Source organism: Aquarana catesbeiana, linkage group LG04 (genome assembly GCF_042186555.1).
Source record: "Aquarana catesbeiana isolate 2022-GZ linkage group LG04, ASM4218655v1, whole genome shotgun sequence".
In the NCBI taxonomy this organism is placed as follows: domain Eukaryota; kingdom Metazoa; phylum Chordata; class Amphibia; order Anura; family Ranidae; genus Aquarana; species Aquarana catesbeiana.
The window spans coordinates 678237749-678257898 of NC_133327.1; the positions used below are offsets into that span (position 1 = coordinate 678237749).

The 20150-nt window shown below is 41.2% G+C and overlaps 1 protein-coding gene across 6 annotated transcripts in view; it reads right to left on the minus strand.

Moving 5' to 3' along the window:
- Positions 1 to 20150, minus strand: part of LOC141141040 (uncharacterized) — a 100899-nt gene that overhangs the window by 20750 nt on the left and 59999 nt on the right. For 4 of the 6 annotated variants that reach the window (XM_073628706.1, XM_073628704.1, XM_073628707.1 and 1 more), the window contains exons 16-21: positions 19825 to 19980; positions 17077 to 17297; positions 11914 to 12088; positions 10404 to 10535; positions 5960 to 6265; positions 3464 to 3568 (exon numbers count right to left, since the gene is read on the minus strand). In XM_073628706.1, coding sequence (XP_073484807.1) covers positions 3464 to 3568; positions 5960 to 6265; positions 10404 to 10535; positions 11914 to 12088; positions 17077 to 17297; positions 19825 to 19980 — 1095 coding nt within the window. The remainder of the gene's footprint in view (positions 1 to 3463; positions 3569 to 5959; positions 6266 to 10403; positions 10536 to 11913; positions 12089 to 17076; positions 17298 to 19824; positions 19981 to 20150) is intronic. The other 2 variants (XM_073628709.1, XM_073628708.1) reach the window with 1 other exon arrangement.

A 20150-nucleotide genomic window follows, 5' to 3' on the forward strand; every position in this document is an offset into this window, starting at 1 on the left:
CAGATAGGACTCCCTAAATAAAGAGTAGTCATATAAGGCATGTGTTGAAATATTCCATGTTAGCCTCGTCTCCCCTGCCCCCCCAGCTCCTTTGCAGAGTCAGCAGGTAGCTTGGTTATTTATAAATCACCACTTCCAGCTATCAGCCACATGTACTAAGAAAGAAGAACTGAAGCATATACTCTATATAGTGTAAAACCTTCAAAAACCTTTTAGTTAAAATTGTACTGTTCTTACAGAAGACATAGGGATGAAAAACCAACTGCAGCCAGCAAACAACTTCCAGGTCACTTCGAGATGAAGTCAGTCGGGACGTGACGTCCCTATGTGTTTCGTCCTGCGTGACATCTTCCGACAACAACATGCCTTATATGGCTGCTCTTTAATTAGGGTGTCATATCTGTCTGGTAAGCCTGCATCCTTGTCAAGGCTGGCTCCTGCTACTTAAAGAGAAGCTCTTTTGTTTCAGTGCTCAGAAGCAGCTTATCTGTCAGTTAATTACCAGCCATTCATTGTTACCACAGTGACTCACCTGGTTGCCATTAACCTGCCTCATTAGTCCAGCTCATAGCCAGACCCTTTTTGCTATTTAAACAGCTTAGCTCATTTCCTCCTTGCCCTTGCTTGGTCTATGATCTCCAAGTGCATTCCTTCCTGTGTTCCTGTGTATGACTTGGCCTGGCTAACTTCCCATCCATTCCTGTTCCTGATTTTTGCTCCTGACTACGCTGACTTCTGGTTTCCTGACCCCGGATTGTCTTATTGCCGACTCTGGCATCCAAACCCTGGCTTCTGTTTTTGACTACGTTCCTAATCTGTTATTTTTGCCATTTTTATTTAATATGTGATTTTGACTGCCCTTTCTGTCTCCTTTCCTGACAATCCTTGTGCTCTTTGTGGAGGCCTTGTCTGTCGTGGCACCAATAATAAGATTTATTTGGTGGAACATTTCTTTACATGTATGCACTTTGTGGACTTTTACATTATTACTCTTGGGACTTTTTATGCATTTGAGATTTTCAAATTTGTGTGAATCCACTGATTAGCACAACACATTTTACTAGACATGTGCGCTGACAAAAAATGTGTTCGTTTTCATTTCATTTGTTTTTTTGCTTTTTTCGGAAATTCGGAAATTCAAAAAATTTGTAAATTCGGAATTCTGAAATTCAGAAAACCGAAAATTCGTATTTTCAAATTTCCGAATTTCGAATTTTTCGAATTTCTGAATTTCTGAATTTTTGGATTTCCTAATTTTGGATTTCCAAATTCCTGAATTTACAGATTTTCAGATTTCCGAATTTTCAGATTTCCAAATTTCTGAATTTTCGGATTTCCAAATTTCCGAATTTTCGGATTTCCAAATTTCCGAATTTTCGGATTTCCAAATTTCCGAATTTTCGGATTTTGGGATGTCCGAATTTCTGAATTTTCCGACCGAATTTCGAATTTCCAAATTTCTGAAATCCGAATTTCCGAATTTTCGGAAATTCAAAAATTCGAAAATCTGAAAAAAGAAAGAAAATCAGTACAATTCGAAATAACTAAATATTAAATTATAAGTATTGGAATTTCCTTTCAAATTTGACTGTTTGTGAATGTAATGAATCTGAAGTTACGAATTATCCAAAATAACGAATGCCAAATCTAAACAAATGGAATGGAACAAATTAATAAATAATAATAATAACCATAATATTAATAAAACCTTTTTATTATTTTTATTATTATTTATTATTAATTTGCTCCATTTCATTTGTTTAGATGTGGCATTCGTTATTTCAGATAATTCGTAACTTTGGATAAACTTGTATTCGTCACGTTCACTAACAGTCAAATTTGAAAGGAAATTCCCATACCTATAATTTAATATTTATTATTAGTTAGTTATTTCAGTATTTCAGATTTTCGGGTTTTTGAATTTTCAGATTTTCATTCTTTTGCATTTTCAGATTTTCTTTATTACGAATTTTCAAAATGTTCCAATTTCCGAAATTTTCCAATTTCCGAAATTTCGAATTTTTGGAAATTCGGAAATTCGAAATGCGGAAATTCGAAAATTCGTAATTTGGTAAATTCGTAATTTTGAAAATTCGAAAATTTGATGAATCGAAATTCAGGAATTCCTAATTTCGGAAATGTGAATATTTGAAAAATCGAAGTTAGGAAATTCGTAATTTCGTAAATTTGAAATTCATAAATTCGTAATTTTGGAAATTCTGGAATATCCGAAATTCTGAAATTTCAGAAACTGAAAGATTCGGAAATTTGGAAATTTTGGAATTAACAAATTTGTCAAAATTCGTTAAAAAACGAATTTGGAACTAAACTAATTGCACATGTCTACATTTTACCTATTTTGTTTATGACTATGTTGGATATTTCAGTGTATTTGCAGCTGTTTTTGTTTCTGCTCACGTTTGTATTGCTGTCTGTGTTCCCGATAGGGAGCTTCACCCACATTATTGCTCCGGGTGCCCACTATCTCGAGTTCAGAAATTAATCCAAAATTTCTCACAGGCAAAATCTTTCAGTGTGGACACCTGTTCTAGTGACAACAATCTAAGAGAGGAAGCTTTATTTTGGAAGGACCTCCTCTTACTTCCTACTGTGTCTCTGGGATGGAAGGAAAGGGAAGATAAATTTCCTTGATGGTACAGAGATTACCACATTATGGCCACCAGATGTGGCTGAGGATCATAGGAAATGAGCATTCATTTCCTATGATCGTCAGCTCCATCTAGTGCCCGTAATGAGGTATTTTCCTGGTTCACACTATTTTATGAATGAAGAACAGCAGCCCAAATCACTGCAGCCACCATGCATGCTGAGGAACGCTGAGATAAGATCATTTAGCCAAACGGAGAGTTCTGCACAGTTTATCACATTCACATAATTAGCAAACCCCCCCCCCCCCCCGCCCTCCACCGCCAAAAACAAAGCACTAATTTCACAGCACACCACAATTTCACAACACACGAGGATATATTAATAAAGCAGTTCATCTTCCTGGGGCATGCAATTCAAATGGCAGTGATGAACACAGTATAGGGAGTGAGCGTTGTATCCCTAGGACAGGAAGTGTGTTGCTGGCAGGATTACCAGCTTAAAAGGAAGGAGAAAACCTTAAAAAAAAAAAGTAGAAAGCGAATGCAGCCACCACATCTAAGTGCTGGTAATCTGCGCAAGATGACATTTTTTCTTCTTGCCGTTTTTTGATAAAGTTTAAAAAATTTCGACAACGAAACTTTCCATTTCGCACTTTTATAACGAATAAAATATAATTATAATATAAATAAAGTGGCTAAATAAAGGAAAAAAAATGGCGAAGAGCTATAGCGGCGACCTTTAAAGCGGTCTCCCCCTTTTTTTTTTGTTGGCGTCTTTCAGTTAAGGGTGGAGTTAATGGACAAATCACGGCATGCTGTTATGGCACGGCACAGCGCACTCGGGATGGCGTTACCTCCTCCGCCACGGGAAGCGACAATCTGTTCTTTCTCTTTAAGCTGCCGAACGTTCCCCCTATTATCCCCTGACAGCGCTTCCAGAATGATTTAGGGGGTGACGGCTGATGAGGGGGGGAGGGGGAAGATAGATGAGAAAAAGAGATGATTAGACAGCTGGGAAGCCAAGGGAGAGATTAAAAGGACAGACAAGAAAGCCACGATCCATCATAAGTGCACTGCGAATGACGTTCACCAATATTTCTGGAAACTTTTCCGTCCACACACAGGAAATGTCCACCCAAAAAAGTGCCCCCCTCCCTTAGCAATACCACCCCCACCCTCTAAAGTCTACACTTTTGTGGAAAAAAAAACACATTTGGGTGGAGTAGGGATTACTTGCCTCCTTGCCCTGTTTTTTGGGGGGGGTTTTGCTATCTGAGTCCTTTTGGAAGAGACTTCCCCTCACTTCCTGTGCTGGAGACACAACAGGAAGCCTGAGGAAATCTCTCCAAAATGAATGAATCCCCTCAATTCTTGTTCCTGTAAAATTCTGGATTCTGGATTCTCATCACTTCCTCTCCCTGGGAAATTGGTCAAAAGGTCAAATAGAGAGAGTGACTCTACCTGTGCGTCATTTGGGTTCCCTTTGGGGTTACTGCAAACGTGAGAACTAATTTGCCCTGCACCAGAGATGGGTGGGAAGGGGGGACTCTGATGTGATGAAGAGACACTTATGTATAAGGGGGAGCGTGATGTGACATGGGTGCCTCAGTCGTGTTGGGAGGCTTCTAGCGTGAAAGGATTACTTCTGAGGTGAAGGATGGATCTCTGATGTGATAGGGCAGTGATGGTGAACCTTGGCACCCCAGATGTTTTGAAACTACATTTCCCATGATGCTCAGCTACATTGCAGAAGGCATGAGCATCATGGGAAATGTAGTTCCAAAACATCTGAGGTGCCAAGGTTCACAATCACTGTGATAGGGGGACCTCTAATGTGAAGGGGGGCTGATGTGATGGGGTGATGATCACATCAAAGGGAGGCCTCTGATGCAATGGAGGTCTCTGATGTTATGGGAGGACTTTGATGTGATGAGGGGGCCTCTGAGGTGATGGGGGCCCTATGATGTGAAGGTGGGGCCTGTTATGTGAAGGGGGGGAACTCTGATGTGAAGAGAGGGCTCTGATGTGATAGGGGACGTCTGATGTGAAGGGAGGGCTCTGAAGTGAAGGGGGGAACTATGACATTATTGCGGGTCTCTGACATGAAGGGTGACTCTGACGTGATGAGTGGACCTATAATGTGATGGGGAGACCTCTGGCGCGAGGAGAGGGGGACTATGATGTTATGGGGGCCTCTAATTTGAAGGTGAACTCTGATATGCTGGGGGGACCTTTGGAGTGAAGGGGGGACTTTGATATGATGTCATGAAAGACCTCTGATGTGAAGTGGGAGATTCTGATGTGATGTGGGGACCATGATGTTGGCCTTTGATCTGAAGGGGGGACTTTGATATGATGGGGAGACCTCTAATTCATGGGAAGACCTCTGATGTGCTAGAGAGACCTCTGACATGAAGGGGGGATCATAATGTTGGCCTCCGATGCGAAGTGGGACTCTGATGTGGAGTGACCTCTGATGTGACGGGGGACCTCTGATGTGATGGGGGACCATGATGTTGGTCTCTGATGTGAAGGGGGACTCTGATGTGGAGTGACCTCTGATGTGATGAGGGGACCTCTGATGTGATGTGATGGGGGACCGATGTGATGGGGGACCTCTGACGTGATGGGTGGACAATGCTGTTGGCCTCTGAAGTGACGGGGGACCTCTGATGTGAAGGGGTGACTCTCATGTGATAGGGAGACATCTGATGTGAAGGGGGGACCTCTGATGTCTTGGAGGAACCGCTGATGTCTTGAAGGACCTCTAATGTGATGGGGGGGATCTCTGACATGATGGGAGACTCCCATATGAATGGGATCCTCTGACATGATGGGGGGACCTCTGATGTGATGGGGGGGCGCTGATGTGATGGGGTTCCTCTGATTTGAGGTTAATTTGATCAAGGTGGTTGTGTGCATCATCTCAGGCTCAGGTTTCCCATTGATAAGTAACATTATTGTTTTTTTTTTTTCATTTTGGACTGGATGCCTCCAGATTCTGCTTCTTTTTAAAGGGTGCCGCAACTGAAAAAAGTTTAAGAAATACCGATAAACCCAATGGGACAGAAGTCTTAACCTTTCCCCACTCCAACCAAACTAAGGGTTTTGACTTTAAGTTCACTTTAAATATATTATGCTACAAAAAACAAAGCCCCTGAAAAATTTCCATATTTAATTACGAGTGTCATTAATAATGGATTGACATCTCCAGCCATTAAGTCTGCTGATACTTGTAGTTCCTCTGCAGCCTCAGACCTGCTCTGTCTTGTCCCCACCTAGGACGTGTCCTGTAGGACGACCTGCGAAAAATTGTCATTATTCTTATCCACCAATCAGAGGTTTCTTACCATTAGTGGCTCCTCCTCCTCCACTTCCTCCACTCTGGGTCCTGTTGGTAATACTTTGGGCTCCAGCCACAATGGTCCATCAGCGCACTTCCTGGGGGCATCTTCAAGTAGCTCTGCCCCCTCCTCACTGTCTGTTCCCCCCGACAACCTAAGCGGTTGCTGGAATAACATGGGGCTCAGCGCCTTTCGCCTGTACCTACGCCGTACAGGGCCCCTCGGGGGCGGAACTGTGGGTGTGGTGTCCTCTTCTGTTGGGCACTCAGACTTGTCAGATTGGAGAGACCCGTGCGCGTGTTGCGTGTTCTCCTGTAGAATTAACAAACTTCTCTTTATTTGACTGTTACAGCCTGTGACTGCTCAAATTTACCATATAGAAGAACATTCCATACTATGTATGTACTATACAACAATACAGACAATATACTGTATAACAATACCATGCACATACTATACTATATAAAAAGAAAGAAAATATGCTATGTATATACTATACTATAAGACAATATGTCATGTACACTACAGTATATACTATACTAGAAAATGCAGACAAATTACTATGTGTATACTGAACTATACAACAATACAGACAACATGCCATGTACTGTATATACTATATAACAATATAGACAACATACTACATATACAGTATACTATACTATATAAAAATGCAGGCAATATACTATGTATATACTATAACTATACAAAAACAAAATGCAGACAAATTACTATATAAAAATACAGACAGCATACTACGTATTTACTACACTATATAACAATACATAAATATACCATGTATATACTATACAACAATACAGATAACAGACTACGTATATACTATACAACAATGCATAAATATACCATGTACAGTGCCTTGAAAAAGTATTCATACCCCTTGATATTTTCCACATTTTGTCATGTTACAACCAAAAACGTAAATGTATTTTATTGGGATTTTATGTGATAGACCAACACAAAGTGGCACATAATTGTGAAGTGGAAGGAAAATGATAAATGTTTTTTTAAAATGTTTTACAAATAAATTTGTGAAAAGTGTGGGGGGCATTTGTATGGCGCCCCCCCGAGTCAATACTTTGTAGAACCTCCTTTCACTGCAATTACAGCTTCAATTTTTTTTGGGGATGTCTCTACCAGCTTTGCACATCTAGAGAAGGACATTTTTACCCATTCTTCTTTGCAAAATATCTCAAGTTCTGTCAGATTGGATGGAGAGCGTCTGTGAACAGCAATTTTCAAGTCTTGCCACAGATTCTCAATTGGATTTAGGTCTGGACCTTGACTGGACCATTCTAACACACGAATATGCTTTGATCTAAACCATTCCATTGTAGCTCTGGCTGTATGTTTCGGGTCGTTGTCCTGCTGGAAGGTGAACCTCAAGTCTCAAGTCTTTTGCAGACTCTAACAGGTTTTCTTCTTATGCCGCGTACACACGAGTGGACTTTCCGGCAAACTTTGCCCGGCAGACTTTTCAACGGACTTTACGACGGACTTTCTGAATAAAACGGACTTGCCTACACACAATCAACCAAAGTCCGACTGATTCGTACGTGATTACGTACACCGGACTAAAACAAGGAAGTTCATAGCCAGTAGCCAATAGCTGCCCTAGCGGGGCTTTTTGTCCGTCGAACTAGCATACAGACGAGCGGACTTTTCGACCGGACTCGAGTCCGTCGGATAGATTTGAAACATGTTTCAAATCTAAGTCCAGCAAACTTTTGAGAAAAAAAAAGTCCGCTGCAGCCCACACACGATCAAATTGTCCGACAGACTCCGGTACGCCGGAAAAGTTTGCCGGAATGTCCGCTCGTGTGTACGCGGCATAAGATTCCCTTTTATTTGGCTCCATCCATCTTCCCATCAACTCTGACCAGCTTCCCTGTCCCTGCTAAAGAAAAGCATCCCCACAATATGATGCTGCCACCACCATGTTTCACGGTGGGGATGGTGTGTTCAGGGTGATGTGCAACACATAGCGTTTTGCTTTTATATATATATGTATATAATATACTATTTAACAATACATATATAATACTATGTATATACTGAACTATATAACAATATAGACAACATTATATACATATTCTATACTTTATAGTAGGGCTGTTACTGATTAAAATTTTCGTGTTTGATTAATCGATTTTTTTTTCATCGATTAAATTGACTAATTTCGATTATTATAACGCACATACAGATCCAACTACTTTTTTCTGATTTAGCACCGTTATTATGGTGGCTGAAGCCGGACATAGTGGGGCATGGCTAGGTTACACATCATAAACGCAGCCTCACCATGCCCATAATGCAGTCTCACCGTTCCCATAATGCAGTCTCACCGTGCCCATAATCGCAGCCTCACCGTGCCCATAATCGCAGCCTCACAGTGCCCATAATCACAGCCTTACAGTGCCCATAATCACAGCCTCACTGTTCCCATAATGCTGTCTCACCGTTCCCATAATGCAGCCTCACCATGCCCATAATCGCAGCCTCACCATGCCCATAATCACAGCCTCGCCGTGCCTAAATCGCAGCCTCGCCGTGCCCATAATGCTGTCTCACCGTGCCCATAATGCTGTCTCATTGTGCCCATAATCGCAGCCTCGCTGTGCCTATAATCTCAGGCTCGCCGTGCCCATAATGCAGTCTCACCATGCCCATAATCGCAGCCTCACCGTGCCCATAATCACAGCCACACTGTGCCCATAATCGCAGCCTCGCTGTGCCTATAATCGCAGCCTCACCATGCCCATAATGCAGTCTCACCGTACCCATAATGCTGTCTCACCGTGCCCATAATCGCAGCCTCACTGTACCCATAATCGCAGCCTCACCGTGCCCATAATCACAGCTTCACCGTGCCCATAATGCTGTCTCACTGTTCCCATAATGCAGCCTTCACGTGCCCATAATTGTAGCCTCACCGTGCCCATAATCGCAGCCTCGCCGTGCCTATAATCGCAGCCTCACCGTGCCCATAATGCTGTCTCACTATGCCCATAATCGCAGCCTCGCCGTGCCTATAATCGCAGCCTCGCCGTGCCCATAATTGCAGCCTCAGCATGCCCATAATTGCAGCCTCACCACACCCATAATCGCTGCCTCGCTGTGCCTATAATCGCAGCCTCACCGTGCCCATAATCGCAGCCTCACCGTGCCCATAATGCTGTCTCACTGTGCCCATAGTCGCAGCCTCACCGTGCCCATAATCGCAGCCTCACTGTGCCCATAATCGCAGCCTCACCGTGCCCATAATTGCAGCCTCGCCGTGCCTATAATCGCAGCCTCACCGTACCCATAATGCTGTCTCATCGTGGCCATAATGCCTTCTCACCATGCCCATAATGGCAGCCTCACTGTAGTCAGTGCCTTTACCTGGATTACACAGTCTGCGGGCATCTCCCGCTGTGTGTCTCGGAGCTGAGTGTGAAAACTTTGGCGCGCTGTGAGAAAAGTCCCGCCCTCCTCCTAGATCAGCTCGTGTGATAGAAGCCAAGTAAATCATGTCCTTAGTCTGCTTGTCTTCAGTAAACTGTTTGCTGGCTTCTTGTGCATCATCTTTAGAAGAGGCTTCCTTCTGGGATGACAGCCATGCAAACCAATTTGATGCAGTGTGTGGCGTATGGTCTGAGCCCTGACAGGCTGACATCCACCAATTCAACCTCTGCAGCAATGCTGGCAGCACTCATACGTCTATTTCCCAAAGACAACCTCTGGATATGACGCTGAGCAAGTGCACTCAACTTCTTTGAGCATGGTGAGGCCTGTTCTGAGTGGATCCTGTCCTGTTTTACCGCTGTATGGTCTTGGCCACCGTGCTGCAGCTCAGTTTCAGGGTCTTGGTAATCTTCTTATAGCCTAGGCCATCTTTATGTAGAGCAACAATTCTTTTTTTTTCAGATCCTCAGAGAGTTCTTTGCCATGAGGTGCCATGTTGAACTTCCAGTGACCAGTATGATAGAGTGAGAGCGATAACACCAAATTTAACACACCTGCTCCCCATTCATTCACACCTGAGACCTTGTAACACTAACGAGTCACATGACACCGGGGAGGGAAAATGTCTAATTGGGCCCAATTTGGACATTTTCACTTAGGGGTGTACTCACTTTTGTTGCCAGCTGTTGAGACATTAATGGCTGTGTGTTGCGTTATTTTGAGGGGACAGCAAATTTACACTGTTATACAAGCTGTACACTCACTACTTTACATTGTAGTAAAGTGTCATTTCTTCAGTGTTGTCACATGAAAAGATAGAATAAAATATTTACAAAAATGTGAGGGATGTACTTACTTTTGTGAGATACCGTATATAAAACTTTAGAAACCCCAGCTTGCTAATACTGTTTATCCAGCATGTGTAAAATTCTAAATCTGAATTATTTTCATTTTCTGTTAATTGTTCTCGGGGTTGGTCACTTACCGCCTGGGTGGGCACTACAGCCTCTTTGGTCCTCTGAGTCTTGGTTCCCATTATCCTCGGGTGTTTCTGGCATCGCCATCTCATTAGGACCCAGCTCAGCATCCCTTGTAGCTCCTCCAGACGCTCCTTAATCTGTAGATAAAGGGGTTATAAAATGTAAAAAAATCTAACCATTTGGGATAACAAGAAGGTTAAATCAATCAATCTGTGATTAAAAATATTTCGGATCTTAAGACTGCATTTACACCTGAGCATTCTCAGCTCATAAAACGCTCGTAAAACGCCGAAAAAATGCCCAATAAGCAAAATCCTATTCATTTTCAATGGCACCTGTTCACATCTGAGCGTTTTGTCACCTGAAGCAAAACGCTTGAAAAACGCCCTAAGCTCAAAAAAGAACATGAGCTTCTTTGGAGCAGATTACAGGCGTTTTTCTGCCTTTTACATTGGTGACCTGAACAAAATTGCGGCAAAATCGAGGTAAAAACGTGGTCAAAAACGCAGCAAAATCGCGGTAAAAACATGCGACTTTGAAACGCTCAGGTGGAAATGCAGCCTTAAAGTACCAACTACAGCAAAGTCACTGATTGCCAATCGAAAGGGTCCTGGAGTATTTCTACTCAAAATAAAATAAAACAAAAAACAAAAAAATTAAGATAAAAATTATATATAGTTTTTTGGGGTTTTTTTTTATATCGTAAATTATCACGCACACTGTGCGCTCGAACTGCACCCTTACGAATATTGACGGACAAGATGATGCTGTGACATAAAAATCTTCATATCCTATACCGCCACAGAGTAGAAACAAACTGCTACCCTGTGCCTGGACCCTTTCACCCATGATAAAAAGTTAAAAAAAAAGTCTTCTGAATGGAATCATCAAGTACACAAAGCCTTGAAGGGTTATTCCCAAAGTCCAGATCTAACAGCAGATAACCCTGGCTTCCAACAAAGAAGCTTAGCTCTAACAGAAAAGAACCCTTACCTCCCACAAATAAGCTATTCTCTAACAGAGAACCATTGCCTCCCACAAATAAGCCCTGCTCCAACAGCAGAGAACAATTACCTCTAACAAATAACCTCTGCTCTAACAGCAAAGAACCCTTCCCTCTCACAAATAGTGTCTGCTATAATAGCAAAGTATCCATACCGCTCCCACAAATAAGCCCTGCTTTAACAGCAAAGAACTCTTAACTCCTGCATCTAAATAAAGTAAAAAGTAAATCTAAAGTAAATCTAAAGCCCAAACCATTTTTCTTTAGGTTTGGATATGGTAAGGAAGGGTTAAAACCAATATGGAGGTATTTTTTTATGTTGTGGTCCATTTGGGAGATTCCCTTCACTTCCTGTTGTGGGGACACAACAGGAAGTGTGTGTGTGTGTGTGTGGACGGGGGGGGGGTGCTTGGACAGCTGTGTACCACATTAAATATTTCCCTTCATTCACTTTCTGTCCTGGTGACACTGCAGCTTCCAAGACTATGACATAAGGAACTGTCCGCACTCACCGTCTGCGTCAGAAGCCGATCTTCTCCAATCAGCTTCCAGCCGACACCCGCCAGCACTTCAAACTCTTTCATCTTGCCATCAATGCTTCTCTCCAGCCCCTCCCTCCACGCTGGGCTGAGCCGGTCCTCTGGGCTGTCCGACAGGATCTGAGCTCTGGTTTCCTCCGTCCAGGATCTGCAGAGAGAGGATCACATGGGCTCATTCTACAACATCTGGGAAGCGCATTGGGGAAACTAGGCTGGTAATTTGTTGCTGAACTATTTAACAGTAGTTTCCAGGAAAACTTTTCTAATTGTGCCGAAACCACTGATGAACTTTAAGTGGGAGCTGTCTGATCATGGATGGACTCTCAAACCTTGGGGAAACCTGGTCTACAGAAAGAGACAGTGTAATGGCAGCTTGTAAGCCACTGTTAACAAGGGTTCCATGGGACCCTAGAATTCCTCCAGAGGTTGCTAGAGCTTCCTTGAACTATATATGATTGACCCCCCATCATGCATAGTTCCAAGGCTGGTTTCCCTTGGCAGAGCCAGAGGCATAATACCAATGATCTTTTAAGCTGTCTGTAATCTTGGTATTCTGGCCACCACAGTAAGGGGGCATTCTTCTCCCAACTGACCACCACTGTAGAGAGCATTCTTCTCACTGATCACCAATATAAGGAGCGTTCTTCTCACTGATCACCAATGTAAGAAACATTCTTCTCACTGATCACCAATGTAAGGAACATTCTTCCCACTGATCACCAATGTAAGGAACATTCTTCCCACTGATCACCAATGTAAGGAACATTCTTCTCACTGATCACCAATGTAAGGAACATTCTTCTCACTGATCACCAATGTAAGGAACATTCTTCCCACTGATCACCAATGTAAGGGACATTCTTCCCACTGACCACCAATGTAAGGAACATTCTTCCCACTGATCACCAATGTAAGGAACATTCTTCCCACTGATCACCAATGTAAGGAACATTCTTCTCACTGATCACCAATGTAAGGAACATTCTTCTCACTGATCACCAATATAAGGAACATTCTTCTCACTGATCACCAATGTAAGGAACATTCTTCCCACTGACCACCAATGTAAGGAACATTCTTCCCACTGATCACCAATTCAAGGAAAATTCTTCCCACTGATCACCAATGTAAGGAACATTCTTCCCACTGATCACCAATGTAAGGGACATTCTTCCCACTGACCACCAATGTAAGGAACATTCTTCTCATTGATCACCAATGTAAGGAACATTCTTCCCACTGACCACCAATGTAAGGAACATTCTTCCCACTGATCACCAATTCAAGGAAAATTCTTCCCACTGATCACCAATGTAAGGAACATTCTTCCCACTCATCACCAATTCAAGGAACATTCTTCCCACTGATCACCAATGTAAGGAACATTCTTCTCACTGATCACCAATGTAAGGAACATTCTTCCCACTGATCACCAATGTAAGGAGCATTCTTCCCACTGATCACCAATGTAAGGAACATTCTTCCCACTGATCACCAATGTAAGGAACATTCTTCTCACTGACCTCCAATGTAAGGAACATTCTTCTCACTGATCACCAATGTAAGGAACATTCTTTCCACTTACCCAAATGAATTGGTTTTAGCAGGGGTTCCCCAAGAGCTGAGAATTATTTTATATGTTCCCTTGTGGTAAAAAAAGGTATAGAAAGGCTAAGCTTCACTATTCTAATTTGTGGGACATGTTTTTATTTTGTACACTGTGCGAATAAAAATCCCTGCTCTGCTTTTATTATGTACTGACAATGCACATTCTTTATTTTTAAATTAATTTATTATATTTATTAGTGCAACTGTATCTCCCAATTGATCTAATTTGATTGCCCTGCACATGAGCAATATAGCCTGAAGGTGGCAGTGTTCACCTGTTGGCTGAGGGCTTTCCTTTTTTATCCATGGCGCTTCCACCCTGCACGTGAGCAACATGTCAGCAGTGACTTAATGATCACATGATCGGAAACCTCTCTGATTGGTTCCTGATCATCTGTGGGGACCCCAGCTGTGAAGGACAGCCAGGATTGACAGCCAGCAGCCACACAACATAGTTCTCGAGAGGTTGAACTTTATTAATGTCTCCTTAGCACCAGTGTTAATTTTCGTTGACTAAAACATTTTCGTCAACTGAATTAATACTATTTTAGTATTATTTTAGTATTCTACTAAAATTCGACGAAAACTAAAACAATAGAGATGACTAAAGTAAGACTAAAACTAAAGTGGCATTTTAGTCGAAAGAGTATGACTAAAACTAAATTTGACGTCAAAATTAACACTGGTCTGTAGTGCATGTTCAAACTAGACATGTGCACTGACAAAAAATGTGTTCGTTTTCCTTTTTTTGCTTTTTTCGGAAGTTCGGAAATTCGAAAATTCGGAATTCGGAATTTCGGAAATCCGAAAATTCTGATTTTCAAATTTCTGAATTTCGAATTTTTGAATTTTGAATTTCCAAATTTTTGAAAATTCGAAAATTTGGAAATTCAGAAATTCGAAAAGCCGAAAATCTGAAAGAAAATCAGTAAAATTCAAAATAATAACTAATAATAACTAACTATTAAATTACAGGTATTGGAATTTCCTTTCAAATTTGGCTGTTTGTGAACGTAACAAACACAAATTTATCTGAAGTTATGAATTATCCGAAATAACGAATGCCGCATCTAAACAAATTGAATGGAACAAATTAATAATAAATAATAATAATAAAAATTACAGAAATTTCCAAATCTCTGAAATTTTCCACTTTCCGAACTTCGATATTCGAATTTAGAATTTTCGAAATTTAGAATTTCCGAATTTAGAATTTCTGAAATTCCAAATTGCCCAAATTCCGAAATTGGAAATTCAAATTCGGAAATTCGAAATTTCGAAAATTGAAAAATTCGGAAATTTGCGAATTTGTCAAAATTGCTAAAAAACAAATTCGGAACTAAACGAATTGCACATGTCTAGTTCAAACCTTAATACCACAAATAATAACATATTTGATTTTTCACTCCAGCAGTATATAATGAGTTTGGAAACTGTAAAGAAATGTTTAAATAATGCATTACAATTTAACTACACCCATTCGATTTTAGACGACTGAAAATGAGTTTTAGTAGACTAAAATGATTTTAGTCGACTAAAATGCACTGGAGATTTTAGTTGACCAAATACGACTAGAACTAAAACATTTGCAGAAGACTAAAATGGGACTAAAACTAAAATGTAATTTTAGTCAAAAGACTAAGACCAAAACTAAATCGAAATTTGCTGCCAAAATGAACACTGCTCAGCACAGGGCATTGTGCCAGGGAACATAAATATACAGATTGTGGGTGGGAAGAGGTTTGTTTTAAAATCATAACTACAGCCAGAGGCAATGAAATACACACGGGGAACTCAGGGCTCAGTATTTTAACATGCATTGCTGTAGTGCTCCATTCACTGTTTTCTGTCTGTGATTTGGTGATATGGAACTCCTATATTCAATGAAGAGAGAAATTCCAGCACGCCCTCCACAGGATCCTTGCTGTTTCTTAGCTACAACTAGACATGTGCACTGCCGAAAAATTTGTTCGTTTTCATTTCATTAGTTTTTTGTTTTTTTTTCGGAAATTGGAAAAATTCATAAATACGAAAATTGGGAAATTCGTAAATTCGAAAATTTGGAATTGGAAAGTTCGAACATCCAGAAATTTGAAAATTCTTAAATCCGAAAATAAGAAAGGAAAATCCACAAATTCTACATGATAACTTACTAACTAATAATAACTAACTATTAAATTATAGGTATTGGAATTTCCTTTCAAATTTGGCTGTTAGTAAATGTAAGGAATACAAATTTATCTGAAGTTACGAATTATCCGAAATAAAGAATGGCGCATCTAAAGAAATGGAACAAAATAATAATAAATAATAATATGTTTTTATTATTATTATTGTTATTTATTATTATTAATTCGTTACATTCCATTTGTTTAGATACGGCATTCGTTATTACGGATAATTCGTAACTTCGGATAAATTCGTATTTGTTACGTTCACTAACAGCCAAATTTGAAAGGAAATTCCAATACCTAGAATTGAATAGTTAGTAATAGTTAAGTTATTATTAGTTAGTTATTATTTCAGATTTTCTAATTTTTGGTTTTTTGAATTTTCGTTCCTATTTTCGGAAAATTTGGAATTCTTATTTTTGGATTTCCGAATTTCCGAAATTCCGAATTTCTGAAATATCGAATTCCCAAATTTTTGAATGTTCTAATTTTCGAATTTCCTAATATTCGGGAAAATTCGAATTAACAAATTTGTCTAAATTCGTTAAAAAACAAGTTTGGAACTAAACAAATTGCACATGTCTAGCTACAACCACCAATCGGGCGCAAACCATCCTTGGCTACAGGAAGTATACTCCCAGTGACCCTGTGAGGTGCTGTCTGGATTTTGCTTGCAGGGGATGATGGAGTAAAGCAGAGCATCACATGTTGGTGACACCCCTATTTTGCCTGGATCGGGTGACAATTTTGTTTCTATGGGAAAGCCTTAGGAACTCTTCTTGGATATTTTGGTAGTCTTTGTTTGCCATTGTTTCCTCTTCAATAAGCCAGAACTGTTGGCAGGTAGTGAAGCTGCACCTTCCCCCTCCAAAGTCTAAGCCGGAGTCCGCATGCAACTCTATTGTTCCTGTTTAGGGTGAAGCTGTGCCCTCAGACAATGTGAAGGGCTGAAATAGTATTTCCACTCCTGACATCTGTGTCCAGCCTTACTCCAGAGAAGAACTGGTGTACCGCTTAATCTGATTACTTGAAAACCCATCACAGCCGGGTTCTGCTGACTCCTCATGTTTGCTTGCTGGAATGGTCTGCAGCCTCTGGTCACACAATTCTCTACTATGCCTATTCTACACTTCGTCTGGGAGTCTCATGCAGCATACAATGGGCAAAGTTTATGAATCCCAGGCCTGCATGTTCACAAGGCTCAGCAACTGGTGTTCCCTGATTACCAGCAAGTTGGTGACACCCAACAATGGGTGGCCTGGAGGACTACAGGCATTTCATGGCCGCCTGCCATATGTCATTGCGGTCAGATCATGCAAAACCTGTCTTATCTACACACAGTTAATACAGTACTTACATCATCCCCAGGTAGCTCAGGAAGAATTCTCTCAGCTGGGAGGTTCTATGTAATCGGGTGCGGTTCTTCTGGATGTCCTCCTGTAGCTGGCCCCAAGCTTGCAGGGTTTCCTCAAGGCTTCTCCCCAGTTCCTGGCTCCTCTGGGGGCAGAGGTCTTGTAGCGGGCCCCTCTGCTCTTCCATCCTCCTCACCTCTGCCTGCATCTCTCCCGTCACCTCTGCCTGGAGGACAAAATGGCTGCTGTCATGTCAAAGTCACCACCGCTGGAAATGTTCCATATAACCCGGCACTGTGTCAAGTATAACGTAAAGCTTCCTACAATGACTATACAGGTTGGATAGTTACTTCAAAGGGAAACAACTCACAATCTTTATACAAAGGCATTTTAATTTATTTCCTAACTTGCCTCATACTTTAATAAATGGTATGGAGATCCAAAACATGTATCCTGTGTGGAAGAAGAGTTTGGTGTCTTGTCTAACTGTAATAAGAACTTTACGTATACTAGTATTAAATATACATACAGTATATGCTAAGAGATATAAAACTTAACATAATCTCAGTATGAAGGTTGGAGGAGCTGGCTGGAGATCTGGTGCAACCCTGAGAGCTTACATAGTACATAGTAGGTGAGGTTGAAAAAAGACACACGTCCATCAAGTCCAACCTATGTGTGTGATTATGTGTCAGCATTACATTATATATCCCTGTATGTTGCAGTCATTCAGGTGATTATCTAATAGTTTCTTGAAGCTATCGATGCTCCCCGCTGAGACCACCGCCTGTGGAAGGGAATTCCACATCCTTGCCGCTCTTACAGTAACGAACCCTCTACGTAGTTTAAGGTTAAACCTCTTTTCTTCTAATTGTAATGAGTGGCCACGAGTCTTATTAAACTCTCTTCTGCGAAAAAGTTTTCTCCCTATTGTGGGGTCACCAGTACAGTATTTATAAATTGAAATCATATCCCCTCTCAAGCGTCTCTTCTCCAGAGAGAATAACTTCAGTGCTCGCAACCTTTCCTCATAACTAAGATCCTCCAGACCCTTTATTAGCTTTGTTGCCCTTCTTTGTACTCGCTCCATTTCCAGTACATCCTTCCTGAGGACTGGTGCCCAGAACTGGACAGCATACTCCAGGTGCGGCCGGACCAGAGTCTTGTAGAGCGGGAGAATTATCGTTTTATCTCTGGAGTTGATCCCCTTTTTAATGCCAATATTCTGTTTGCTAGATAGATAATAACAGTGTGGAGGCAACTATATGGGATAGATAATAACACTGTGGGGTTACAACAATCAAATTTGTACAAGTATTTATAAGTTTGTGGTAGAGGATTTTTTTTTATAACCAAGGTACCTACTAAGCTAGATTTTGGGCTTTTGTACAGTATTTATTGGTACGTCTACATTTTATTTAATAGCGAGAAGGTAAAAATTCATGATTTTATGGTGCCATCTGGTGGCTTTATTTTATAGCTATTGGGGACCTACAATATAAATGTTATGAAGACTATATGACCAAAAGTATGTGAACCCCCTTTGAATAAGTTCAGGTGTTTCCAGTGAAGGTTCTTGTTAATATTACATCATACAAAGGCATTTTAGACAACTGTGCTCTTCCAACCTTGTTATAACAGTTTGGTGAAGACCCTTTTCTATTCCACCATGGCTGTGCCCCTGTGTACAAAGCCAGCTCCATAAATACATGGTGTAAGCAGTTTGATATTGTCCAATCAGCTCATTCCATTTATCTTTGTGGGTTTGACTAGCAGGGATGACTTACAGTGCATAATTAATCTCCCGAAATAACGAATGAACACATTAACCACTTGCCCACCTTTCTGCCCAGGCCAATTTTCATCTTTCAGCGCTCTCACACTTTGAATGACAATTGCGCGGCCATGCAAAATTGTACCCATTTGACATTTTTATAATTTTTTCCACACAAAAAGAGCTTTCTTTTGGTGGTATTTAATCACTGCTGGGGTAACTCCACTTTTGTTGAGAAAAAAACATTCCCCTCTGGGTGATCTTCTGTACATTGTAAGAATTTTAACAAACTTTGTTGCAGATTCCTACCTTTTGTTATTCTGAAGAAATCCCTGTGTGTTTGTCTGTGCTCATGTGGGAAAGTGAGTCTAATGGGAATGGTTTCACAATTATCAATCAGCTGTGCACTTGCAGGGCTCTTATAAGGAAATCTGCTGGCCCCGCATCCCTTTAGACGTTATGTAGCGTCTCACCAAAAATGGCATTTTTGTTACAGGGGATGCCTGAAACCTAACTTGTATCTTAGTGCAGAAATCTGGGAAAATTGGTGAGCCAATCACAGCAGTAAATTATGTTCCTGGGGGGCATTCTGTTTACATTCTGTGTACAGAAGACCTCCAGGTTGCCGTATTGCATTTTCAGAAAATTACAGCGGCTGCAGATTGAAAAGGAAAGTTCATTTTTAATACATTCAATTAAAATATGACTTGAGTCGCAGTTGTAGACCCTATATTATTTTTTCTTTATTTGCAATCCCCCCCCTCCCCCCCCAGGAAAGTGGAGTTACTCTTTAAGTATGACAGCTGGTCAGAAATCTTTATAAAGGAATAGCTAGATGGGGTTCCTGGATACTGTGAATTTTGTCATGATGGTTAGTAGTGACTCATCTCACAATGTGGCCTTCTCCAACGAGGGTGAACACGAACTGCGAGACAATGAACCGCAGACAATGTTATCTAGAGGCCACAACCCCCATTACCTCTGCTTGTTGGTGTAGTGCAGAAATCTCCTGCAGGTCTCTCAGCTCTGTATACTTCTTTGCTGCCATATAATCCTGCTCCACCTCCTCCATCTTCCTCCGCACCTCCTGGGTCAGGGCGCTGGCTGACTGGATCATCTGGGAGAGCGCCAAGAGCTACAGAAGAAAGACATAGAGATCATGACGGCACATCCTGACTTAGGGAATACCTAGATTTAGGAAATAAGATTGTCCAACATTAAAACAGAACATGCATTAAATTGGATCTATTGATCTGCATAAGGCTCAATTCCCAACGCTTTAACACAAGAAAAGATCTTTATTCC